Source organism: Laccaria bicolor, genomic scaffold (assembly GCF_000143565.1).
Source record: "Laccaria bicolor S238N-H82 LACBIscaffold_27 genomic scaffold, whole genome shotgun sequence".
NCBI lineage: Eukaryota > Fungi > Basidiomycota > Agaricomycetes > Agaricales > Hydnangiaceae > Laccaria > Laccaria bicolor.
Window position 1 is genome coordinate 649,925 of NW_001889898.1, and position 24,029 is coordinate 673,953.

At 47.9% G+C, this 24,029-nt stretch overlaps 7 protein-coding genes across 7 annotated transcripts; 3 read left to right on the plus strand and 4 right to left on the minus strand.

Moving 5' to 3' along the window:
- Nucleotides 1–218: 218 nt before the first annotated feature.
- On the minus strand, nt 219–2,451 carry LACBIDRAFT_304428 (uncharacterized protein; the record flags this gene model as incomplete). The annotated part of the gene is made up of 6 exons (XM_001884805.1): nt 219–1,039; nt 1,089–1,171; nt 1,224–1,660; nt 1,708–1,929; nt 1,991–2,257; nt 2,317–2,451. 6 exons carry the CDS (start codon nt 2,449–2,451, stop codon nt 219–221), a joined length of 1,965 nt encoding a protein of 654 aa, XP_001884840.1.
- A 153-nt stretch (nt 2,452–2,604) lies between these two features.
- On the minus strand, nt 2,605–4,456 carry LACBIDRAFT_295043 (delta 9-fatty acid desaturase protein). The gene is made up of 5 exons (XM_001884806.1): nt 3,748–4,456; nt 3,457–3,690; nt 3,274–3,400; nt 3,045–3,220; nt 2,605–2,987 (listed from the first exon to the last, which is right to left on the minus strand). The coding sequence occupies exons 1-5, from the start codon at nt 4,438–4,440 to the stop codon at nt 2,820–2,822; spliced, it is 1,398 nt and encodes a 465-aa protein (XP_001884841.1). The 5' UTR covers nt 4,441–4,456; the 3' UTR covers nt 2,605–2,819.
- Nucleotides 4,457–4,822: 366 nt separating this feature from the next.
- LACBIDRAFT_304430 (uncharacterized protein) lies at nt 4,823–11,167 on the minus strand (the record flags this gene model as incomplete). The annotated part of the gene is made up of 19 exons (XM_001884807.1): nt 4,823–4,879; nt 4,931–5,015; nt 5,070–5,158; nt 5,211–5,647; nt 5,699–5,858; nt 5,910–5,966; nt 6,016–6,434; nt 6,488–6,656; nt 6,714–7,093; nt 7,151–7,845; nt 7,899–8,304; nt 8,362–8,692; nt 8,744–9,045; nt 9,094–9,460; nt 9,511–9,761; nt 9,811–9,927; nt 9,979–10,158; nt 10,209–10,731; nt 10,781–11,167. The coding sequence occupies 19 exons, from the start codon at nt 11,165–11,167 to the stop codon at nt 4,823–4,825; spliced, it is 5,412 nt and encodes a 1,803-aa protein (XP_001884842.1).
- A 175-nt stretch (nt 11,168–11,342) lies between these two features.
- On the plus strand, nt 11,343–14,005 carry LACBIDRAFT_304431 (uncharacterized protein; the record flags this gene model as incomplete). The annotated part of the gene is made up of 7 exons (XM_001884729.1): nt 11,343–11,514; nt 11,570–11,746; nt 11,800–13,133; nt 13,190–13,538; nt 13,593–13,614; nt 13,674–13,708; nt 13,860–14,005. 7 exons carry the CDS (start codon nt 11,343–11,345, stop codon nt 14,003–14,005), a joined length of 2,235 nt encoding a protein of 744 aa, XP_001884764.1.
- A 153-nt stretch (nt 14,006–14,158) lies between these two features.
- On the minus strand, nt 14,159–16,941 carry LACBIDRAFT_330538 (uncharacterized protein; the record flags this gene model as incomplete). The annotated part of the gene is made up of 12 exons (XM_001884808.1): nt 14,159–14,474; nt 14,532–14,632; nt 14,686–15,052; nt 15,119–15,188; nt 15,249–15,435; nt 15,485–15,605; nt 15,756–15,898; nt 16,083–16,130; nt 16,264–16,313; nt 16,360–16,512; nt 16,565–16,688; nt 16,765–16,941. 12 exons carry the CDS (start codon nt 16,939–16,941, stop codon nt 14,159–14,161), a joined length of 1,857 nt encoding a protein of 618 aa, XP_001884843.1.
- Nucleotides 16,942–17,912: 971 nt separating this feature from the next.
- Nucleotides 17,913–21,975, plus strand: LACBIDRAFT_252536 (uncharacterized protein; the record flags this gene model as incomplete). The annotated part of the gene is made up of 23 exons (XM_001884730.1): nt 17,913–18,230; nt 18,298–18,519; nt 18,575–18,716; nt 18,769–18,861; nt 18,915–19,096; nt 19,144–19,261; nt 19,313–19,374; nt 19,431–19,538; nt 19,591–19,683; nt 19,739–19,880; nt 19,952–20,058; nt 20,109–20,274; nt 20,329–20,498; nt 20,543–20,654; nt 20,706–20,729; nt 20,780–20,820; nt 20,869–21,049; nt 21,100–21,132; nt 21,180–21,225; nt 21,278–21,459; nt 21,511–21,578; nt 21,636–21,678; nt 21,731–21,975. Coding segments are annotated over 23 exons (2,898 nt in total), but the record flags the coding sequence as incomplete, so codon positions are not given.
- A 418-nt stretch (nt 21,976–22,393) lies between these two features.
- On the plus strand, nt 22,394–23,163 carry LACBIDRAFT_304435 (uncharacterized protein). The gene is made up of 4 exons (XM_001884731.1): nt 22,394–22,427; nt 22,482–22,653; nt 22,709–22,817; nt 22,871–23,163. The coding sequence occupies exons 2-4, from the start codon at nt 22,569–22,571 to the stop codon at nt 22,938–22,940; spliced, it is 264 nt and encodes an 87-aa protein (XP_001884766.1). The 5' UTR covers nt 22,394–22,427; nt 22,482–22,568; the 3' UTR covers nt 22,941–23,163.
- Nucleotides 23,164–24,029: the final 866 nt, after the last annotated feature.

The following is a 24,029-nucleotide window of genomic DNA, read 5'->3' on the forward strand; positions in this document are numbered from 1 at the left end:
GAGCTTTATTATGTGAGATCTCCATTTACCTTGCAGTGTCGTGCTTAATCTGGCCAATCCAGTTGGTAGGCAGGTTCCTGAGCAAAGCTCTAGCAAGATAATATTAGTGTAATAGCGCATAGTACGGGGCCGTAAGATATCGTGGAAGCCGTAGAGCAAGACCACACGTTCAGGAAATAGACCGAGATCGATACTGAAATGTTGTCTTGTGTGATATCTCATCGCGATGTTGGCACGAGTTGCCCCAGACCAGCCCGCGCTCGATCCACCCTCCTGAGGTTCTTAGCGATAACTGTCTCTTCAACCTGATCACGAGCAGGGAGGTTCTTCGCCGCCTCCACAGCTCCAGTCGCAAAGCTAAGCGCCCTCTTGAAGTGCTTGATCCCAATAGCCATCTCCGCCGCGTTCCCAAGGCAAAGCACTAGCTCCTTCCTTGCGCCATGTAACAGGTCTCGGTACTTGCCGTCTGTCGCTTCATCAAACGCAACCAAAGCCGCTGCTAGCTCTGCTGCGCATGAATAGGCGAACCCTGCAAAGTCCATTTCGTTGTCGCGTTTTATCCGCTTGTGTCCTAACTCTCTGTGTCCCGTTACACGACGAAGAGCGAGGGGGAGGAGGGTTCGGATCCGTTCGGGCCCTGTCATCTGCTTCACCTGCGCTAACGTGGTCGTGCCTGATATTCCTGCTGGGAGTTTCTTCCATTTCGGAATCTTCTCAAGAAGATCGCGGGTGGCGAGCATGGTAAGCAGGCGTACGAAAGCTGTTGGCCCCATCATGGGTTCTTCGACTATTTGGAGAGGTGGGTCGACTTTGTCCTCCGTGTAGACGGTGTACATTGGGGATCGAAAGATCTGGAAGGAACGTTCGACCCAGACGTAAGAGTCAGTGTCGGAAAAGATTTGTTGCATTGTTTTGACGGGTTGAGAAGCTGCGTTGCCGATGCGAAGGAGGAATACGAGGTCTGCGTCTGAGACTTGACATTCGTCCGCGATGTGGGTTAGAGTGGCTATGAGACGTTCTACACATATACGACATCCTCCTGTGAAATAGGATTAGTGAAAAGGATTGGATTTATGTTTGATATTTACCCCGATATTCGAAGATTGCCAGGAATTCTTCGTTGCCTAGAGGCATCTGAGCGTGATGAAGCCTTACCCTGTCTCGGGACATTCTATAAAGCAGAGAAATGAGCACGAACACAAAAGGCAATGCGTAAAACCCACGTTTTGAGATCCTGCCATCTCTCATCATCAATGTTGTTCCAGATGGCGATGAGCATCTCTGGCCACTGAGGACGAGCAGTGAGAAGCTTGAAGATATCAATCATAACCTTTCGATCCTCATCTGCCATCTCCTTCACTACACCATCGACGGCGTCGATTACCCCTGGCACTGAATGTGGCGAGACGTAGAAAAGGAGGGTGATCACTTCACAAATGATACCATCGACTTGAGATTCTGGATACCATGGATGTCGTGCCACTAAAGCACACTGGAAGAGTAGGGGAAGCAGCTCGGGATTATGGGTGAGAATTTCGTAGCGGTATTGCATGCTTGGCGGGGGAGCGCGGCAGAGGAGCCCGTGGATCGCCCAGGCAGCGTTTTCTTGGGCCATCGCGTAGTAACGGGGTGCATATTGGGCCGCTTTGGTGGGTGAGGTCTGCGATGTTCATGAGCAGAGTGATCTTAGGTATGCGTAAAACATACGTCATGATTTCCGAAACACAAGCAGCTCTGCCAGGTCGTTTCTCGATGCTTCATCTGCTTCACATAAAAGTCGGGGCCTTCCAGGAGGAATTCACACATTTTGACCATGATGTCAGACGTCTGTTTGCTGGTGAGGTACTCGCCCAGGAAACTCTCAGAGGCGAGGTTACGGATTGTGTTGGTGGCCAACTGTCGATGAATCGCGAGAGGGTGGTCGATTTTCTATCATGGTAGAGTAGCCGATGAACGGCCGGTGAGGCGGGATGGTAGGGAGAGAACATACGGAGATACATATTTCGACAACGTCATTGGCGAGCAACTCCTTCAGCAAGGCGCGTCGCTCATCTGCAGTACCCGTCCTCATTAGATGGATCATTGAATCCAATGCAGAGTATGATGCCAGGCCATGGCCTGGATCTGTCCGTGGATCTTGAGTGACCTTTAACATGGCGGGTACAATGCCACTCTCGAACGCAGCTTCCCCAAACGAATCAAAACCCATATGGCCCATTGGCCGCGAGTCATTGGCGAACCTGTCTTTAATCGCTACCTGTTTAATCGTTGACTTGCGTGAAAGAAAATGGTCGTAGGCCTTTGATAAAAACGTACGACGTAGTTATGCAACGCCATTTCCTCTAGATTTTCATCCTGCAGCTGCTCGAAGACCTTCGGAAGAACATCGGGCAAGCGCTCGGGGTAAACGCCCAGAATTCTTTGGACGTTGAAGGCTGTGAGTGTGACCATGGTGTGATCCTAATCAAGGTGAAAATGAATCGGAGAGTTGGTATTGCCAAGATTATTCCGAGCAAGTTCTCGAGGTTGTATTTATTCACGATTTGAGGATTTGATCGATGACCTCTTATACCCTTGATAGTTATAGCTGCTGCAAGTTCAGTTAGATGCGATATAATTATAATGCATTGGCACACAAAGCTATGATCTAGTCACGACAGCTGCGTTGCGAAAACTCGTAATATGCTACTTTGTAAAAGAAAGGTATGACCAAATGTAATGTCGGCGTCATCGAATCGTCGTTATATAAACACTTCTATCTGCGGTATTCCTTTCCTTCCTTCAGACCCAAAAATTCAGCGACCAGCGGGCGAATTATATCAACCGAGCATCCCTTCCCCGTCCGAGTACGCGGTGCTGCTGTTGTATGGAGACGTGAGCTCGGTGTACCGCGCAATCTTCAGCCGTTGACTGGGTGGTATCATCTTATCTTCCAGGCCGTGGGGTGCACCTCCATGGAGGACACCAACGCGCTTCATTGCGAGGAGCTATGAAAGATACAGTATGAGCGTGTGCCATCAGAAATGCACAGAGAGGACGCGTACGTTGTGAGCAGCATTTGAGTGATCGTAAACACCGCCAAAGAAGGCTGTTGTAGCGTCCTTGCCAATGAATTTGATCAACAAATGTGGGCCACCGGGATGTTCATCAACAAATGTTCCGACGTCGTGAATAAAGCCGGAAATAAGAATGAGAGGTCGCTTCAGAGCTTGCTCTTGGACTAGCCGATTGGAACGGTTAGGAAAGGAAAAATGGGAAGGATGAAAGACGTACAGCTTTCCCAACTGATCACAGGCAGGTCATTGCTATCATTGGGCCAAGACAGCTTCTCCTGCGTCTCCCTAAGCTTCTTCAACTCCATCGTTAGTTGACCTTTTCGGACTTCGTTGTCAGGGAAAACCTAGCGATGGGTTTTTTTCGTCAGGGACGGTAACGCAAGGGAGAAAAAGAACGGACCTTGAGGTGGGAAGCCAAGCCAAGCTTCTGACATGCCCAGATGAACCACTTGGTGGGGTCATACTGGTACCACTTGATGGCGTTTCGGTAATCCATAGGGAACTGATGGTGGAAATTGTGATAGCCCTCCCCAATTGTCGCCAATGCGGTTATGAGATGGTCGCGAGGTGTGTGCTTGTCATCGAAAGGAGTCTCTCCAAGCCAATGCGCAAGCGAGTTGACGCAGAATGTGGACTGAACAGCATTTTTAGCTCCAGGCAAAACCAAAAAAATCGACGGGTAAACACGTACGTGGTGGACAAAGCACAACCTGAGAACACCAGCATATATGTATCCACCTTGAGCATCTCCCCACAATAACCACGGAACAACGGTTGGAAGAATGAAGCCCATGAGGAAAATGAGCGCAATATAATGCTTGTGTTGCCAGCGAATGACGGGATTCTTTGCAAGGTCGCTAACGTCTGCGACGCCTGGCTTCCTTCTGGGCTTAATCATCATCCAACCGACATGGGAGTAAAAAAAGCCACGATGAGCATTGTAAGGGTCAAGGTCGGTGTCGGTGTAACGGTGGTGAGCTCGATGACCTCGTGACCACCACTTGATAGAACCCTCAACGGCACCTGCACCAACGATAGCCAAAAAATATTGCAGAGGCAATGATGCGTTGTATGCGCGATGAGCCCACAGACGATGATAGCCTGCGGTGATGCCAAGGCCTGTCACGTAGTAGTAGAAAATAGCGAAAAGACAGGTTTCCCAACGGAGCTCTGTAAAGTAGGCACCAACAAGGCCAACGACGGGGGTGAGGGTGAGGATAGCGACGTTGAGATAGTCGAGCTCTGTGGTCCAGTTACTCCAAGTGACGGGTGGAAGGGGTTTTATTGTTTTGAGAGTGTGCTGGACGTAGTTGTCGGGAATATTGAGGTCGGCAGGAACGGACTCGTCGACGAGCTTCGACTGTTGCCTGGTGGAGGACGGCATGGAAGGCGGGGGAACAGAAGACATGGGGGGAGAAAACCGAAGGTAAGGAATGACGTTGATGCAGTATTTATTCAAACCCAAACGGGATTCTTTGGGGAACGGCGTGGATACCCTGATTTGGACAGACTCCCTTTCGACTCCCCATGATTTTTGACGCGACCCAGCCCCTTCCGCGAATGCCATCTAGTCAGCCCCAGCCGCAGTTCTCTCCCCAATACGTCGGAAGAACATAGGCCGGTCATTGAGGCTGCCGTCGAGCAGCAATTCTGATCACGTGAACTCACATTTTTTTGGGGTAACTAAGCTTGGCAAATATTACAACATGTGAATATTAAACTGCGCTTCTAAGATTGTGCATGCAAGCAGCATATAACCGTATTCTCTAGATGATATCCGATCGACACAGTGGACAGCTTGATGAATGACTTGAATTGCACCACTATAACTCTCCATTAGAGATCTTCATAATACAATCCTCACAGGACCTCACCTTGTATAAACACCCCGCGTGAAATCGATTTTTACACGTCTTACAAGGCTTCTTTGGCAAACTGCCATCCATGACGCTGATGATCCTATTACAACGTCATCAACCACATAGTCGACGAAAAAAACGGAGTAGCACTCACGAATAACAAATCGCACACTCTACTTGCCCTTCAAAGTGCAATGTTACATTCTTCTTGAACAGACCTAGCCCGTCCGTTATGCGCCCATTCTGCAACAACTAGCATCAGCGTCTTTACTCGTGTAATATCACAAGCACCCACATGAGCCCAAATCGTCTGCTGAACAGCCAACACCCATGCTCTCCACCGATCCTCATCCACACCTCTGGGTTTCGTATCCTTGACTTCAATCCTATGCAAAGGCCAATCCACTGGAATCTTGAGCTTTATCTCCAGCTGATGTTCGTCAACAAGGTACGAAGCCACGACCTCGTTCAATGCCATTGATACCTTGACGCTCAAGTTTTCGTCCGCCAGCTCGGCCTGTGCTTCAGGTGAACGGACGTGTGCGAGCTCGGCACGTATGAGCACAGGTGAGAAATATGTTGAAGTGTAGGTCGTCACGCAGTATGTAAGTTGTCTATCTTTGCAGTCCAAAACCCAGGTATGAATAAGCGAGGGGACGCAAAGGAGGGCTCGGTAGAAGAGATGTGCAGCGAGAACGCGGAGGGTAATGGATGGTGTTCCAGTTTCATAAACTATGGCAACCAATGAGCGTTAGAATAGAAAGCAAATCCTTCAAAACTGACGTTCAATGTAAAACTCATCCACAAACCAGGAGTCACATTTGAACACTTTAGGCAATCCTTCATCCAGTCGCAAGAGACCTAACAATGTGGGAATGAATTGCGTGACGATGAGATTTGAATTCCTGAGCTGCTCGACGTAGCCCGATTTAATTTTGAAGGACTGTTGGAAAAGTCAGATCTCCTGTAGTGCTATCACGTCTTCAAGACATACCGCATCCGTGAATAAATCAAAGATGAGCATCCATCCCAACATCCAGCCGAACAAACTCTACACGATGGTTAGCCTCATAAGGACGATTGTGCATGCTCAAACACACCAATTCGTCGTCGTCATCGTCATCGTCTATGACGAAATGTCTTGCCTCCCCTTGCACAATGTCCAAAAGCTCTGCAGGAATCAACCCAGCCGCTTTTATCTCCTGTACCACAGGCGTTTCTTCTTCGCGTTCGGCCTCAGTGACGGCGGCCGCTGCCGCTTCGATGACTAGATATTCTGTCCGCTTTCTCGCAGCGACCCGAAGTAGCTGATACGCCATCTTCTGGACATCGACGGACGAGTCTGTAATGAGATGTGACATCTGACAAACGGCGTCGTGAACGAAATGACATGGGTGACGAGTGAAAAGGCAAACATTTGCTAATGTATCGTGATCTATCAGCGAAGGTGGCAGTTTGTGCACAATTGACAAAGTGAGTTCGCGGCAAGTTGAGCGTGGTAAGGATGCAGCTGCGGCGTCTGTAAAATATGTTAGGTGTGTGCAATAGTTGGAGGGAGACTGATAAGCACACCTGATCTAATTTGGGCGATATCCCTTACCATCGTCAATAGCACGCTACTACGTTCATCCCAGTCCGCTTTGAGGAGCTTGTTAGTGACTGTCAGGTCCTGTAACACGATTATCAACCGCAGAGCATTGGCGAGCGGCACAAGCGCTTCGTCATCCGTGATTTGTGAGTTCTAGACCGTAAAGATGAAATGAGGTTTCCAGATATACTTTCTTTGAGAACAACCCACCTCAAGTACGCTTTCCAAAACATCAAAGATGAACTCCCAATGATTGCCGGCCAGATTTTGGAGTATTGGAGTGAGGTGAATGTAGACGTGGATCATTGCACTCTCTACGTCCTCTCCAACATCTTCATCATCGCTCGCAACCCACTGCTGAAATACTTTGACAACGTTCACTGCCCGTACCTGTGGCAGAAATACTACTTCTGAGTCAGGATCTGGTGCGGTTGCGGCTAGTTTTCGCAGTGTCAGCAGCCCCTGCCCGTTGATATCACTTCGGATACCAAGGAGCGAGGCTGCAAGTTCGTTGCGATAGCGGTCAAGTTTTTGGGGTTCAGTTCCAGTGGCAGCAATAGCTGCTGCAATGGTCATCGCAGTCTGTGGTGCTGGTATTCGAGTTCGTGTCAGCTACGGAGCCTCCAATGAGAGTGGGTCGAACACACCAAGACGTTCTAACTTCCTTGCTAGTTGTATCCACATATCAGCCTCTTCCACATCAATGTCGCCAAGAATGCGATCGAGCACAACGCTCAAAACCCTTGTGTCCCTCACACCATCACCTTCTTTCGCATAAGAAATCACGTCCATCAAAAAGGCGCTCAACCCCACAAGCTCCTCCTTCATCCCGCTCAGAAAAGCGTTCAGCGTTTTAATCCTCCATTGTTCGTCGTTACTGGAAAGAAGGAGGTATGCCGTCATCTGATCCACCCTTCCAAAAGCTTCACCCACCCCTGCTAACGCACTAGTGGCAGCAAAGACTGGACTTGGACGTACTGGAGCTGATACGCTCTGGAAATCGCGTGCGTAGACAGACAAAACGATGAAGTGGCGCAGTGCCCAGAGGTTTTGTTTCGCGTGGATCCGATCTTGCGTGGATAGTCGCAGCAGGGCGTCAACGATGCGGGCATATGAGGAAAAGCCACGTTTGTCTGTCCCGCCCGTAATAGAAACCTGTTCGTTTTCTGAGAACCCAGGGGGAATCAGTGGTTCGATCACTCCCATGCTGGGATCGATTGCATCTGCAGGTATAGCTGCAAGCATCTCGTTTAATTCTGCGGCCGATGGGAATATCTCAGCGACAATCTCGGCCCGGACCCCAGGCAAGTTTTGGGACAACAGCTGAAGGATATCTTCTGGTCTGAAGGTGGTATCAGTCTGACTTTGTCAAGATAGAGATAGCTGTCGACTAACAGTGGCCGAACTTGAGTGTCTGTGATGAATGTCTTCAACTGTGCTTTGATGACCCCAACAGCCCTTTCCTTCTGTGTTACCGAAGCTAAATTGATCCACTGGGTCCAAAGATCCCGGGCCACGCCAAAGGTAGGATGGGCACCGTCATCAACGCCGTGGCACAATGGCAGAAGATAAGCAAAAAAGAAGATGCTTGGAAGCAAGGCATCAAATTCGTCCAGCGAGGGCAGCATTTTGGGAGGTTGCGCAAAGACAGCGGAAATCAAGTCTAACGAAGGGGCGAAATTTAGCAAAGACAAGGCATCGTGCTTTTTGTCGCCTCGAAGTACGGAGTCGACCTGCCAAGTGAATGCTTCCACGACGCTGCGAAGAAGGGCAAGGAAACCCGGCTCGGATAGGAAATGGTCTTTGATGTGGGATGATGGATTAGAAGACAGTTTGAGTGGCGAACAGAAATACATACCCGATGACAGGAATAGCTGGCGTACGATGGCTAATTCATTCGATCCTGAAGGTCCGGTCAAGGCCTTGACAAGAAGAGCCCCAGATAAACCATCGAGTTCGTCGAATTTCGGCTTCAGATGGGTTGGGAGATGGCCTTGTCGTGAGGCTGCAAGCAGCGGGGGGATCGACTCTAGCGCCAAGTCGCCCTGTAGAGCTATTTCTGAAAGGAGGCAATGCCAGAGTCCGAGAGACTTCTTGTCATCATTCCGATGAAGGAGATAAGAAAGCACAAGCGTCGGTGACAACGTGAACGACTTGTAGGTATGTTCAGAGAGTAGGTTATCGAAAGGCTTTACAGAATCATTGTTCAACCTAGTGAGGTAGACAGTCGTATCACTTACCTCAGAAAATCTGATGTCGAAGAACAAGCCTTCCCTAAATTGATCAAGAGCGGCAACGAGCACATCGAAAGGGCTACTGCCACTCTTTGGTACACCAGAATCGAATGCTTTCCTGCATTTGTCAACGGATGATATTAATAACTCAACCAGGAGCTCAGATACAGCAAACTTCAAGGGAGTTCCATCTTTGAACCGGTTGTAGAAGACCTTCAGCAGGCTGAATGTCAAATTTATGCTCGAGTTCGTCTCTTCGGCATGCCTCATTGCTTCTGAGAGGGCGCTCCATGCAGAGTTGAACAGTCCTAAGGGAAAATCAGTACGACCCCACAAGTCCCAATGTGAAGACGTACCCCAGTTCATGTCGTATAAAGACTCCAACGTCTGTGCTAAGAGTCTCGCGGCAGCCCTCTCCTCGACCTTCAGCTTCTCAACAGCCAGTTCATTCCAGACACGAGTGAACTCCTGCTTGACCAAACTTTGACCAAGACCTTCGACTGTTTCTGAGGATGAACGCGGGATGATTCCAGCATCAACCCCGTCGCGCGATTCGTCACTCCTGAGCCTCTTAAGCAAGAAAACCATGCATTCCAAAAGGGACGCGAGAAATGCAGCAGACGTTGCTGATCGGCGTAGAGAACTCAAAGCGCGACTGTCAATAGCTGCCCAAAAGGATTTGAAGAGGTCGGGTAATGGGGAAGAGGAATATGACGCGATGAGCTATGGTTCATTTTTAATGAAAATTTTAAAGTCAGGAACGCAAAGCTTACCGAAGATGGGATGGATGAGAGAATTATGATGACTGTAGGGTAGCCTTGCATCGGCGATCCCGAACACCCCAATTCCAAAAATTGGAGGAATTCTCGATAAGCAGACGAGGGTCGCCCGATCGTCGATGCATATGTTGGTTTTGTCGGTTTACTTCTCTCATCCATCTCCCTCTCGTCTTCTGAGCTCGACTCGCCTTCCTCGTCTATGATTCCTGTGAGTTCGAGTTCGAGTTCCCAGGAATTTGGAAATTCTGAAAGTATTATCGGCAGTGCAAAAGGGCCAGCAAGGAAGGAAAATACCCTTCAAAAAGGTGAGTAATGGTTGCCACATGGTCGTTTGTACGGCCAGATCCGGTTCCACCCAGGCTGACCGCAGGATGGCTGGACCCAGGATCGGAACGACGGGCTTCAAATGCCCTTTAAAAACTGTGAACATGAATCGATTTTATTTATTTAGTAATTGCACACCTTTTTGAGTGGTAAGAAGTGTCTGGACAAGCGCCCAAGCAGCTTTGCGAACATTGGGTTGGCCCCATCCAAAGGGTTCGACGGCCGCCCAAGGGCACTTTTCTGCATGATGCAAAGATGTCCAGAGCACTGGATCAAGTAAAAGCCCCTTGAGATCTTCAGACGACGATGGAATATTTTCTGAAATTTTGTGAGGAAAACCGGCGAAGATTGAGAAACGAATTGATTACCCAAGATCCATCTAGCGACACCAAGTGCGCCAACGCGCAATCTTGATTTGCGGTCCTGTTCATCCTCTTCTTGTTCATCCCCCTTTGTCCGCGAGTTTTGTTCACCGTCGTCCTTCCACGTCGGGATTGAGGTTTTTTTCGACGGCGGGGGTGGTGGTGGAACAGGAGGAGCAGGATTAAGATGTACATACATCTCAGAAGGATACAGTGCTGTTTTTTGCACGAATGCTACAAGCGACGCACGGCGGCCATCATCCAACACAAGATGACTCTGGGTAGTCGAGCCAACAGCGTCCTTCCACGCCTTCAGTGCTGAAACCGAGACTACCCTATCAACATCATGTGCGGCTATGCACCACGTCCCCAGGATACTCTCCAATTGAGAGGGTGTTGCCGTTTCACGTAAGAAGAAGAGGATCTGGTCCCGTACAGGAGAGATTTGGAGAAAAGATGTATGCAACGAGGCCGTCAGAGCGCGGATCCTGCGAGAAGGATGTATAAAAAGGGCTGATATGTGATGCAGCTAGATTATCATTAAAGTATGCTCCATCGTTGTATACAGCACAACGCACCCACACTGGCAACATCTCCACCAGCGTATAGACAAGTGGACTATCCTCACCCTCCTTCTGACACTTGTCGACCCATGCTGACTGTAGCTCCTCCAACGCGCGTTGCTTGGTGGGTTGAGCTTTCTTGTTGAAACTGCGTAGTACGACAAGCAGATCGGCAGGGAGTTTGTGCGCGAGACCAGTGGTTTCAAGGGGATCTGGTTGGATGGGGGCTGGTTTAATTGGAGCAATGTATATCTTTTGCTTGGGTTCTTTTTTCTTCCCCCTGTCCTTGCCTTTGGGTTTCTTCTCCTTGGGAATGGGCTCGTCTACCGGACCAGCATGCTTTTTAGCATGTTTCTTTTTCGTAGCAGAGGTGGCAGAGGATTTCCCATGACCCTTCGCCATGAAGGAACGTCAAATTTACTGTGCTTACACGACGGCAACAGCAAGGAAGAGTGGAAGAGTGGGAGGCTTGTAAGGTAGACCGATTTCGATGACTCTAAGAAAGCTGTGGCTGTGTAGATAGATAACGACCTAAAAGCTTGATCACGTTGGCGCCATTCACTCCTACGTAGTGACAATGCCTGGTCCTGGTGGTCGCAAAACCAAGAGCAAGCCAAAAGGTCCAGCTCAAACTCCTGCCAGCTCATCTAATTCGCTTGTTGTGCCGGATGTCTTTCTTGGCGATATCGATAATGCTGAAGGCTGGAGTATGATCGTCACCATTCTTTGTGACACTCTCGACATCCCCGGTAAATTTTCAAGAAAAGATTATATCGTGAAAATGAGCTGACAGATTGTGTGAAGACCTTTCCACTCGTAGTGGTCTCAAAAAAGTTCATGCCAACTTTGATTCCATCTACAGACGCATCGACAAGGTTTACCAAAGGAATGCGAACAATGAACGGATCAGGGGAGGCATCGTGGGCATCTACGCTAAGATGTCTGTGGACTCCATCTTGAGGAATAAACTTTTTGAAAGAGGTAAGTCTCTCAAAACTTAGGAATGCCATGCCTTTTGATGAGCACACGAATAGGATTACTCGACAAATTAATGCCTTTGATTGGCATCCAGTCAACGCGCCATCTAGCCTTACGTGCTCTCGGAACTATCACACACCACGGAGGTGCCCACATTCGCATCGAGATCGCCAAACATGCGAATGTCTTGACCAAGCTCATGCAAGAACACCCTGAAGACGACAAAGTCGCTGAGCTATCCGTAACTACTCTTGCCCACTCCGTTGTGGCAGTCTGTGAAGGAGGCGCTGCCCCAGCCAATCCCAAGGTTCTCTCCTCGCTCGACATGCCTACTATTCTTCAAGAGGTCCTCAAGGCCGTAAAGAGACCTGCGTCAACGTCCTACACTCTTGATCATGCCATCGAGCTTTTCGCGATGGGTACCCTGCACGCTACGGCTGCCTACAAAGCATACCCACCAGCCGTCAACCTTCTCGTAGCTGGGCTACGCAGCAAGGACTGGGTGATACGTTGCACGTGTCTTGGCGGGTTAATTCGGCTTCACAGACACGAAGCGGAGGATGACCAGCGCGGCCTTGACCCCAACAAATTTATCGGTGCAATTCAGCGAGGGTTTCCAGACCACCTTAACGATGTCTTGATGGCGTACGGTCCGACCGATTGTGATATTTATCTCACCTTGAAAACTTCGACCGACTTTCAGAAAGCAATGGTGGCTTGTGCACAGAACAAAGACCTGTACAAACTTGGTTTGAAGCTTGCCGAATTCATTTTGCGCACCGAATTTTCCATCGCAGATGGCATGTTCCAATACCTGGACGAACGCACGGGGAAATACGAGACTGCCGATGTTGGGTTGCCCTTTACCATGTACGCCGAATCTCTGCCCCACTGCGCCAAAGCAATCCGCGGGAGGAAGCGGCCGAACGAGGAGGATCTGGCCGACATCTTGGATATCAAATACAGGATCATGAAACAACGCCTACCTGATGCTGTTGAGCTTGCAAAGAAGGCCCTCCTGCGCAACCCAAACGGAGCTTACTTTTACTATGCCATTACCTTATCTGCGGATAACGTCCAGGGACTTCGTGCGGCGAAAAAAGGTCTCAAATGCAAGGATATAACGCCATTCGTCAGATTTCAGTTGATGCAACGGGCTGTGGAGCACGCAGGTGATATGGGGATCCGCCTTCTTCAGGATTCGCCTCAATCTGGGGATCACAAATGGGAAGAAGGCATCGCGTTCTTGATGAGCGCATTGGAAGACTCGAAGACTTACGTCGAGCAAGCACCACCGGACAACAGACATATGAAGAATGTCTCATATTGGAATATCCTGTTGACGATTACGATCAAGGAGCATTTGAGTCCTGACTTGAGTGAAATGCGGGTATGTGTGCTAACCCATGACAGCTTAACTCGCAATTGATTGACATTGAACCTCAGGGTGCACTCAAACGGCTCGAAATCGCGGACGAATTCAGCATCTTTATCGGCGTTCCCCCGCCCAAGACAAACCTCAGACTTGCCCAACAATCTGTGGTTGAACTTTTCCCCAAAGCCATGGAGGGATTTTCCGACATCATATCTAGGAATGAGGTTGAGGTCGAGAAGCCCGTCCTTTCTCCAGGAAAACTGGAAGACGACTTGGCCGCGTGGTTGGACGGGGTGTCTATGGACGGGACGAATGGGGAAGAACAAGAAACGCATTGCGTGCATCCCAAGATCACTGATTCTTCGGTGGCTTTGTATCGCTGCTCGTGGTGCGGCAATCCCTCTGCTGCGTTAAGAAAATGTACGTCATATCTATTTCTTTTTCGTGCTGATAAATGATTTCTTGTCACAACAGGCAGCAGGTGCTCAAAGACGAGGCGAGTCTGTCTGTTGCGCTGAATATGGTGTTTTGTTACTGATGATGGTTTGGTTTTAGATATTGTGATTCTGGCTGCCAGAAGGCGCATTGGAGTGAGCATAAGAGGAACTGCACTACTTCAACGGCTGCTTAACGGTGACTCGGCGCGTACTTCACGGCTTCCATCGCAGCCGTCTGGTAACCTGTCGCGCCCCGCTTCGTGGCCTCCTTGATATTCAAATTTTAGTTACTCCCATTACACAGTATCATTTTGCTGGTGTGGGATCCCTTCCCCAATCTCTTTCATGATGCATGCACGGGCTTGGCAGCAACGATTACAACGCCTCATTGCCATTCAATATCTCAACCTTCTTGGGGCAAGTGAGGGGGGGGTGATACATGGACGGTGATGTATCCACGATTGAAATTGAACGTGTAGCTACATAGGTGTGGGTGGGTCCTTTGAAAAATATACAGTAGTGAAGAGTTCCAATGTAAGTATGTATGCATCTAGGGGTATGTGGCGATAGTCATAAAGCTGCAAGGAGAGCTTACTGCTTTGATTATCCCTTTTGCCAAAACCCTGGACTCTTAGCGAGTTCATAGCCCTCCTCCCCTTCCATGACGATTTTCATAGTTCCGGGGTTGATTCTGAACCTTTTGTTTTTCAGCGCTTCCGAAATATCTCTTTCATCTTGTCGTCCTGCGAGAACATTGCCTACTTGTGTTTGGGCCCCAATGGACACGGCGGAAGCAATGGTGCCAGGCTCATGGTTGAGTCGTAAATCTCGGCGATCTTTGCGATGGAAGAGATGAACGATGGTACCAAAAAAGGCCAAGGAAAGCATGGCAGTGGCCAGCAGGTGGACGGCAGTGCCGCTGAAGAAGGTCAGCAAAGAGAAAGGGAGAGTTAGCGGAAGAGTGTGTGTGACTGACTTAAGGAATAAACGTTTTCTAAAAGTCTTGACGACTACTGTAATTGGCTCAACAGAAGGCAAAAAGTAAACTTCTCTTGCGACAAGAGCTAAATAAGTCCCCTATGATGGCTCTAATAAGTATGAAGTTGAATGAGCAAAAAGACAAAACACACGTAGACTTGGCTTGACAATTGCGAGAATACACCGCTGGCGAGGCTTTCTAGTAAGCCAATCTGATTTGACAAGGCAGCTTGATAGATGGCTGCGGGTAGCTGTAATTGTATGGCAGCTTGTCTGGCTAGCACGTATTGGTTTGGCGCAGTAAGGTTGAACCTGACTCCATTGTATGCACGTCCGTTGAGTGGAGGACCAGTGAGATTTGCGGACAAAGAGGAAAAAGGAGAATGATCTTGGTTGAAAGGACGCAACTCTGTGACTTTCGTAAGATTTTTCGTGGCCAGATCCACGTTGACATTGACTTCCCAGAGGGAGAATGTCGGGAAACATAAGGTTGCGGATGCTTGAACGGTGGGTTGGTATCTAGGATGTAGATGAAGGTCATCGCTTGGGAGAAGGGATTGGGAGAAGGATGAGATGATCTCTTACGTGAAGATCCAGAAGATGATGGGGCTGAACTGGATCGGAGGATTAGTAGCACAGGCCGGTATATCAGCACCTATAAAAAGCAGTGTATAGCATTGATCATCGGGACTGACTACCAGAGACTGCAACCCACCAAACAGCACAGTAGAATTATTAGTCACGATCCAGGTAATTGAACAGCCGTTGTATGAAACAGCGTTGGACCATCGACCGGGCAATACATTCGTCATTTGGACTGAGACAGCCTGGCAACCCGGATCGGTTTTGACTGCTGTCGTATTTGCAAACACTGTCCCATTCCGTGCGATAGCGGTTGGCAACTGGGTGCCACATTAAGTTCAACACTTGAAAGATCACGCTGGGTTGTACCTCAAAGGGGGCAATGGTATAGGGCCCGTTGCTAAAGGCTGGGCGCCCTAAACCGTACATGACCGTAGCACCAGCATAACCCGCTGCTGCTAGGAATGCTGAGGAAATATCAGGCTGTTTCCTGCATCCATGACAGGGAGAGCTCACATGACAAATCATTAAATTGCGTGTTCTGATTGAGTCCAAGCGCAGCCATATTCTTCACCACCACATCTGGTTTATCAACATAAATACAAATCTCTTCGATGATTGTTTGTGGATAAGAATTCACCTGGTGCTTGATACCAGGTGTCCGTCACAGTCAGCAATGCTGCTGCAAGTGGCTGAAAGCTCAGCGTCAATATGACCATCAGGGTAGCAAGTGCAACCAGGTAGTGTCTGTTTGCAGTTGCTCGGGTCCAAACGACAAAGTTGCTAGGAAAATGTGAGTTTTTTCGTCGTTCATCACGGTGAAAGCTGACACGCCTACTTGGTTCGTGTGTAGTCCAACAAGAGACTGCGATGAGGGGGTGAATCGCCATGTACGAGATCGACGTAGGGCTTCGTAATGAAGGAGGAGAATCAGGTAGATATGGGGCATTCTTGATGTTCAACAGACCTGCATCTTCTTGATTTCGATGTCAGTCCATGTCCACATGGCTGCAACCTGTGATAAAAGATGTTCATGAATAGGAAGAAGGTGGATTGGATGAAGTATATACGATAGCTGCTATTGCAACTGGAGGGAAAATCTAAAAGAATATCAGCGTTCAAAGTAGTTGAAGTCAGTGCAGACTCACATATATATAGTGAGATACTGATTGAGCCTCGTTTTCTCTCGCAGGCCATCCTGAAAATCATTAGTCAAGAGTGGCGAAGTAAAAAAGGAGATCCACCTTGTTCTTTCTTGCTGAAATATAAGGCGGTCTCTAAGCCACCCGCTCCAGCAACCAGAAACAGAACTAACGGGATCCAAAACCAATTTCGCAAAGGTATTGGAATCCATCCCTTGTCTGAGGATTCAACGTTGCTCGGATACATAATGGACTCTAAAAAGTTTTCAATGGTCCAAACGATGTAGGAAGAAGGTAGGTAACATACTATTGGTTGGCCCATCGCGGTATGTTGCATATTGAACATGGTCAACCTCATCCTCCAGAAGCCTTTGCGTAGGAGTAGCCAATGTTTCATCCCCAAATGCCTTTGATTGAGTTGGCGGGTCGACCTGTTGGCAAAAGAAGTTAGAGTCCGGACACCCACAGAAGGTTTTTTGCCGAAGTGTGATCGATAACTGCACTCACTGGATGGTAGAAATTAGAAAGGGAAATTGGCGCTGCATGCACTGGGTTGCTGTTACGACGATGAGCTCGAAATTCAGCTATTTTAAGTCCCATCTCGTCGGTGGGGACGGATACAGCAGTCGCCTTGGAATCATAAGAGTCGGACACTTGGGCTTTCCCTGCGATGCCAGAGGACATGCCAATGAAATGTCAGGAGGGGGAAGGCAAAGACGAAGTGTCAAAGCTGGAGCATGAAGACCGCATCGCCCCAGAGCGATGCTTGGGGTTGTTTGACATGAAGCGTGCTTGACGTGCGTTTTGTAGGGTGGTCTTGGGTAGGTGTGGGTGCTAATACACATAATAGCACCGCCACAGCCTGGCCACCGCAAATCGTACTTTGCGATTAGGAAATTCGAAGTCAGGCTTCTTCGGTTTCAATTGCAGTGAGGGTAGTTGATTCGTCCTTTTCGTTAACCAGCGGAGGCTAGTACACTAATCGTTTTCATTAAAAAGCCGATGTAATAATTGAAACTACTCACTGATCTGAGGCCAGAGAGGTGTCGTTCCTAATATCCCAGTCTTGGGAAACATGATCATTCAAGTATGTAAGTGCTTGATAACATAACCGAAGTAGGCGGGAGTTTTCTTCAGGAACGTCAGAGAAGACAGTCTTTATATTGCCAACTTCGCAGCATCTTCAACCTCCAGATTTCCGGCTTTTGTTGGAAAGAAGTTTCGTCGTGAAGCCAACCAACTTCAGTTCCTTGCAGAGTATTCGGATGGTTGTTTTAACTTGGTTCTAACCCCGACTCCCTGGTCAAAAATTCGTTGAGAATCGAAGGATTTTTGCAAAGGGCGGATATGAAATCAGCGAGAGTAGTGCGGGGAGTATCATGCAAAGACTGAGCGCTGAGCCTGGGCTGAGCAATGCATATCTTGGGAATGTTGGAACCTGATAGTTGCCTGGTACTTGGGAACTTTCGGACTTGGTGACAGTTACTGTCACGCATAAACGCGCCTACTTAAACGCGTCTTGTCACGGTGTTCGCGCTGCACATCCCCAATGTACGGTAAAGAGAAGGACGCGGACCGCGACGGTAAATGGATTTATTGTCATCGGTGAACTGTCTGGGCCTAAACGCAGAATAGATCAAACGACCGACATAGCTTTTATCCCCTTCTTCAACAAGCTACCGAAGAAATCACCAGAAACAGGAACTCTTCGACTTTTCCACCGAACAGGAAGCGATGAATTCTACTCAGCCTATGGGCCTGATGCCACTTTTGTCGCGCAACATGTATTTCACACAAATTCAGTCATTAAATATCTCGGTAGCGGCGGAAAATTGCCTAGTGTCGCCCTCAAGGTTTCCGTAGCGCAGACTTTGCTCAGGGAAGCACTGACAACAAAGCAACTTCGAGTCGAGATATGGGTACCAGAACCAGGCCAAGGCAAAAAGCAAACCAAATTCCGTCTAGATAAGGAGGTGAGCAGTGGATGAATGTTGACGTTTTTGAGAGGTCGCGCTCACATATAGCTTTCATGCATCATAGGCTTCTCCTGGAAATTTGCAAGCTGTGGAGGATCTTCTCTTCGTCAATTCGGACCTACTGTCGTCCCCGATAGTTATGGCAGTCAAGCTTGCCAGTGCTCCAGCAGGCGCGTCCGGTGCGAAAGGGAAGCTGAAGTCAATCGGCATCGCTTTTGCAGACACAAGCATCCGACAGTTAGGTGTTGCGGATTTCGTGGATAATGATCTCTTTTCCAACTTGGAAGTGAGGTTTAGTTTCTTGGAACAAGGGTTTGGGGTCTGACCAACAACCTTAACAGTCCCTCGTCATCCAACTCTCAGTCAAGGAAGCTGTCATTCCAACAGGGACTGCCTCGGGAACTACGGACCGCGACGTAGATTTGAATAAATTGAAATCGGTATTAGATCGGTGTGGGGTGGTCATCACAGAGCGCAAACCGAGTATGTCGTTGCATCAACACCGCCTGCCTTGTCTCAACGTGATTGTCCACAGGCGAGTTTACTGCCAAAAATATTGCAGATGATCTGCCACGTCTTTTGAAAAATTCGTTAGCCTCATCCTCTGCGGATGTTTCCATGACTATCCGTATGTTATTTGACTCATTGTGCTGTTCCTAATTGCTGACATTTGTGTATAAGCTCAATTGTTGCTGCCCTTTGCGCCGTCTGCGCTCTCGGCTCTGGTCACCTATTTGTCTCTTCTTTCTGATCCCTCAAATCATGATGCCTACAAGATTTTCACTCACGATCTGTCTCAATACATGAAGCTTGATGCAAGTGCAACCAGAGCTTTGAGCTTGACCGAGGCGCCAGGGAATGTTGTTAGTTTGTTCATGCTCTCGTTTCTTCTTGTATTAACTTCGCCCAGGGAACCACGACTCGAAACACTACCCTCTTTGGTCTTTTGAACAAGTGCAAAACGGCGCAGGGAGCGAGATTACTTGGCGTTTGGTTAAAGCAGCCATTAGTGAACTTGCATGAGATCCGTCCGTATTCCTCTTGAGTTTTCTTCATTGGTTTTATTCATTACAATTCAGATAAACGTCAAAATCTCGTCGAGACGTTTGTAGAGGATACTAACAGCCGTAGGACGTTGCAGGTTCGAACGGAGCAATGTGATTCTTGTGAGAAGGCTCACCTGTGTTTCCTATACAGGATGATTATTTGAAAATGATGCCCGACATTCAACGCCTTAGCAAACGTTTTCAAAGGTCCGCCGCTTCCCTTGAGGACGTAGTCAGAGTTTACCAAATGGTTCTGAAGGTTCGCACTTACACATCCACGTTGTACATTCCTATTGATAGTTCCAACGTAGTTGCCTGGTATGATTGAAACACTCGGGGGCATTCAATCCGAAAACGACGAATACTCAGTTTTGGTCGACGAAACCTTTTTGAAACCTCTGAAGGTGCCCGACCATCTTGAATCAGCTAGAGAATAAGTCACCGTTGACAAACTGGTAGGAGTGCGAAGCAAATCTGTCCAAGTATGCGGAAATGGTGGAACAAACCCTTGATTTGGACGAGCTTGACAATCACAACTACGTGATAAAATCAGATTTCCATCCAACGCTTCAGGAACTTGCGGAGAAGTTGAAAGATGTAAGTTATCGGCGTTTCTACCTTATTTTCTGCTAAATGGGGTCTTTTTCGTTATCTAGGTGCGCGATGGACTAGATAACGAGCATCGCAAAGCTGGCAAAGATCTAGGCTTGGACCTTGACAAAAAACTTCAACTCCAAAACCACCCGGTCAATGGCTATTGTCTCCGTGTTACAAAAGCTGTGAATACTTTGCTTGTTTCAACGCCATCAAGTCGAACTAAATTACACAGGATGCGAAAAACCTCACAGATAAATATACGGAACTCAACACGAACAAAGGTGGCGTTTTTTTCAGGACCAAAGCCCTCAAACAACTTGCGGAGGACTTCGCGGAGTTATCGCAAACGTACAGTCGCACCCAGAGTGGTCTCGTCAAAGAGGTTATAAACATTGCTGGTATCTGACGTCTCAAAATCTCAGTCTCGTTGTTTGACCCCAACAAAAATCTAGCAACTTACACTCCTGTTCTTGAAACTGTCGATGTGATCATTGCCAACCTGGATGTCATCATCAGGCAAAATAAACCATTAGAGACGACCGCCTTGTTCACTGATGATTATTGTTATAGCCTCGCTCACGTCTCAGTGAATGCCCCAACGCCCTACGTCAAACCCAGAGTGGTCGAAAAAGGTTGCGTTGATGACCTTCTGTCAATTAGTCAAAGTCTAATTACTCTCAAGGCTCTGGCAATCTCATTCTGAAGCAAGCAAGGCATCCTTGTTTAGAAGTTCAAGACGAGGTTGATTTCATTGCCAACGACGTCGAGATGATAAAGGGTATGTTGTCTTTTTTTTCTACAGTTTTGGACCCTGACCAAATTGCACTAGATTCTAGCGAGTTCCAAATTATAAGTAAGGACTTTAGGCGTATATCTGCGTAGACATTCTGAGTTCCGTCTAAGCGGGACCGAACATGGGGGGAAAGTCGACGTATATTCGCCAGGTGAGTAACCTGTTTATTCCGCTGCTGGCACGCCTTACCTCTGTCTAGGTCGGCGTGGTTTCCCTGATGGCGCAAGTGGGATGTTTCGTTCCCTGCGAAGAAGCAGAAGTACCCATCTTCGACTCTATTCTTTGCAGGGTTGGTGCTGGTGACAGTCAGCTCAAGGGTGTTTCAACTTTCATGGCGGAAATGCTGGAGACCGCTACGATTCTTCAAGCGAGTATTTTGTGTTTGGTGACCGCATATTGGTTGAACATTTGAAATAGTCGGCGACGAAAGACTCTCTCATCATCATTGATGAGCTTGGGCGAGGTTTGTTCCCTGTATCTCTTGTTGCGATGCTAGCTTAACTTTTGCAGGAACGTCAACATATGATGGTTTCGGACTCGCATGGGCAATTTCAGAGTACTCATTGCGACCAACTCAAACACCGATATGCTGATGATTATATTTGCAGACATATCGCATCACAAATACACGCCTTCTGTCTCTTCGCAACTCACTTTCATGAGCTGACTGCGTTAGATCAACAAATTCCACATGTCAAGAACTTGCACGTCGTTGCGCATATCGAAGCCTCTATGTCTGGAAAGAGTTATCGGGACCGAGCCATTACACTGCTGTACAAGGTCGAACCTGGTATGTTTCCGTTGTTGATGTATCGTCTTGCAATATATGTAAGATCTGCAGGCATTTCTGATCAGAGTTTTGGTATCCACGTTGCGGAATTGGCTAATTTCCCAGAAAGCGTTGTCAAGGTAGGGTAACCTTCATGTCAAGGATGAATATTGTTCTCATCTGCCTTTGTCATATAGCTGGCAAAAAGGAAAGCCGACGAGCTGGAAGATTTCAGCGGTGGTAAGATCCCTCTCAGTTCTGTTAGCAACATACGTTAAGGAGTGTTTTGCAGAAAACAAGGAGATGGCCAGTGATATCTCACAGAAGGTCACGGAAGAGGGAGTCCAAATCATGGAAGACCTTTTGGCAGCGTGGTCCTCATCGACACGAACATTGGACCAGGATGGAGACGATACTGTTATGGCGGATGACCTATCGCCAGAAGCTCAGTTGGAGGAGCTCAAGAAATATGTTGCAGAATTTCAGCCACGCATCCAGAGTAATGAGTGGTTGCGCTCGGTAATCACTGCATTATGAGAGATGTGTAGATTCAGACTGGTGGGCTGTTATCCAAATGGCATTCAACTTGCGCTGCTTTTGTTTTCTGTTCAAAGTTTTGCTTTTGCGAGGACTACTAGAATCCTATCCTAATTATTATATAGAGTCTCTCATAACCTCCAAGCTAGGGACACGGGTGTCACCATTACTTATCCATACCCACGGGTAAGCATGATTTGGATCAAATATGGGTTTATCTAGTTTCGTGGTAGTCTCTCGTAGACAGACCACGATACAAGTGAATTTTTTATGTGTTGTACGGTTCACGTGTGTATGTGGTCTGTTTCATATCACGCCCTCCGAACCGTGTCAGAAAGTTGTTATGTAATCTTCGGACTTTGAAACAGCGGTCCGAGCTCGTCGCGTCAATATATCTCCAGTTCCTTCATTGTCGACGCGACATTCAACGGTTTTCGAGCACTACACTTCTTGTAACCGGATTTACTTCATTTTTTGACTGGATTGAATCTTACAGACCTATGCAGATGACCACAGGAGCCCGCTGGCACGACTCTAGACTCTAGAGTCGGCGTAGCGACCATACGCACCATCGTGAAGAAATTTATACCAAAATGGACTTGCCTCCCACTTTCAAGTGTTGTCATCAGAAGGATGGCCGCCCCCCGCGACGTCTAGTACTACAATGGCCATATCTATGTAAGTGATCATGATGAAATCGCACGCATGCGTTTGTTTATGTCGAACACATTAGTACCACACCTCTCGTTTGAAATTTGTAACGCAGAAGATTACGGTTGTTTCCAGCTTATCGGTACTACGATCACTTGGTTTTTGTCGGGGGTCATTATTGGTGCAATGCTGTGCGTTTACTTCACTCTATTTCTTAACACGACTACAGCCTCATCTCTTGCAGATTTTCAGACGACAACCAAGCGTTAAGAACGGTACGGCTCACGATACGATCTCCTGATGAACGCGTGTAGCGACAAGGTTGGTTGCCCATGAGAATAAGGAAGGACGAGCATGAGATATTTCAGCAGGAGAGCAGGAGAGACGGAAGGAGAGAACGGGGCATGACGCTCGGAATAAAGTGGTGAAGATGGTGAGGGTGCGCTGTGTTTATGTGTATAGATGAGGACAATAATATCGGACATCTTGACCTTGTTCCGTCCTTAGAGAAATCGAGATACGGCCTTCGCGTGAAAAGAACCTCGAGGATCGGATTCCCCAGAGATGCGACTCGGATTGTGGAACAGGACTTCCAAGATTTCTCCAACAGAATCGAATTCAAAGTCTCACAGAAGCGCTTCCATTCGCTCAAACTTGTATGTGATGTTTTGTTCGTCGCTGTGGTGAGATTGCCTCAATCGAGGTTGGCTGGTTGATCCGTACATTAAGACATTGAAGGGAGAGCCCAAAGGCGACAGAAACGTGGTAGATGGTGATTCTTGAAGGTCGCTTGGAGATAAAAGCAGGGAGGAGCTCGACGTGGAAGGTAGGGGAAGCTTGAAGTATTGAGGGATTTCCGGCACTGCAATGACGGGCGTTTTCTTGTAGGATCGAACATTTCTTCCATCGAGGTTCAACTTCCAATGAAACACGAATTGAATTTATAGCGATAGGGACTGTTGTAATCCTATAAACACGTCAAGAGTACGAGGGAATACCACAATATTGACGCGACGCGGTTTCGAAGTCCGAAGATTACATAACAATTTTCTGACACGGTTCGACGGGCGTGATATGCACAGGACTAGTTTCGTGGGTCAACCTTGCTTTACTAGCTACTATGTTTGTTCATGATTTTGAAACTTTTTTCAATGTTGCATGATTTTTCTCTACTCTCACTTGAGACAGGGCCCAAAGAATGATCAGGGAAAATCTGGACATATGTACACTGACTGGGCAAAAAGAATGTCCCATCATTTTTTGGACAAAGTTAGTCCTGTAACACAAGAACCAAACATTTTGAGAACTACAGTCTGGTGTATGAAGCATAGCCAAAAAGGTGTAGATTGTACATACCAAGTCTGGGGATGAACAAGTGAAAAGTCATGATAAGGCAGGGAATT

What these genes read in the sequence shown, in the direction of transcription:
- LACBIDRAFT_295043 (XM_001884806.1), bottom strand. Translation starts at nt 4,440, where the DNA reads ATGCCGTCCTCCACCAGGCAACAGTCGAAGCTCGTCGACGAGTCCGTT. An exon ending in GCTTGGCTTCCCACCTCAAG is followed by an intron (nt 3,401 to 3,456) that starts GTCCGTTCTTTT and finishes ACCCATCGCTAG; the next exon opens with GTTTTCCCTGACAACGAAGT. An exon ending in ACTCAAATGCTGCTCACAAC is followed by an intron (nt 2,988 to 3,044) that starts GTACGCGTCCTC and finishes TATCTTTCATAG; the next exon opens with CTCCTCGCAATGAAGCGCGT.
- LACBIDRAFT_304435 (XM_001884731.1), top strand. Translation starts at nt 22,569, where the DNA reads ATGGACTTGCCTCCCACTTTCAAGTGTTGTCATCAGAAGGATGGCCGC. An exon ending in ACTACAATGGCCATATCTAT is followed by an intron (nt 22,654 to 22,708) that starts GTAAGTGATCAT and finishes CGAACACATTAG; the next exon opens with TACCACACCTCTCGTTTGAA. An exon ending in GTCATTATTGGTGCAATGCT is followed by an intron (nt 22,818 to 22,870) that starts GTGCGTTTACTT and finishes CATCTCTTGCAG; the next exon opens with ATTTTCAGACGACAACCAAG.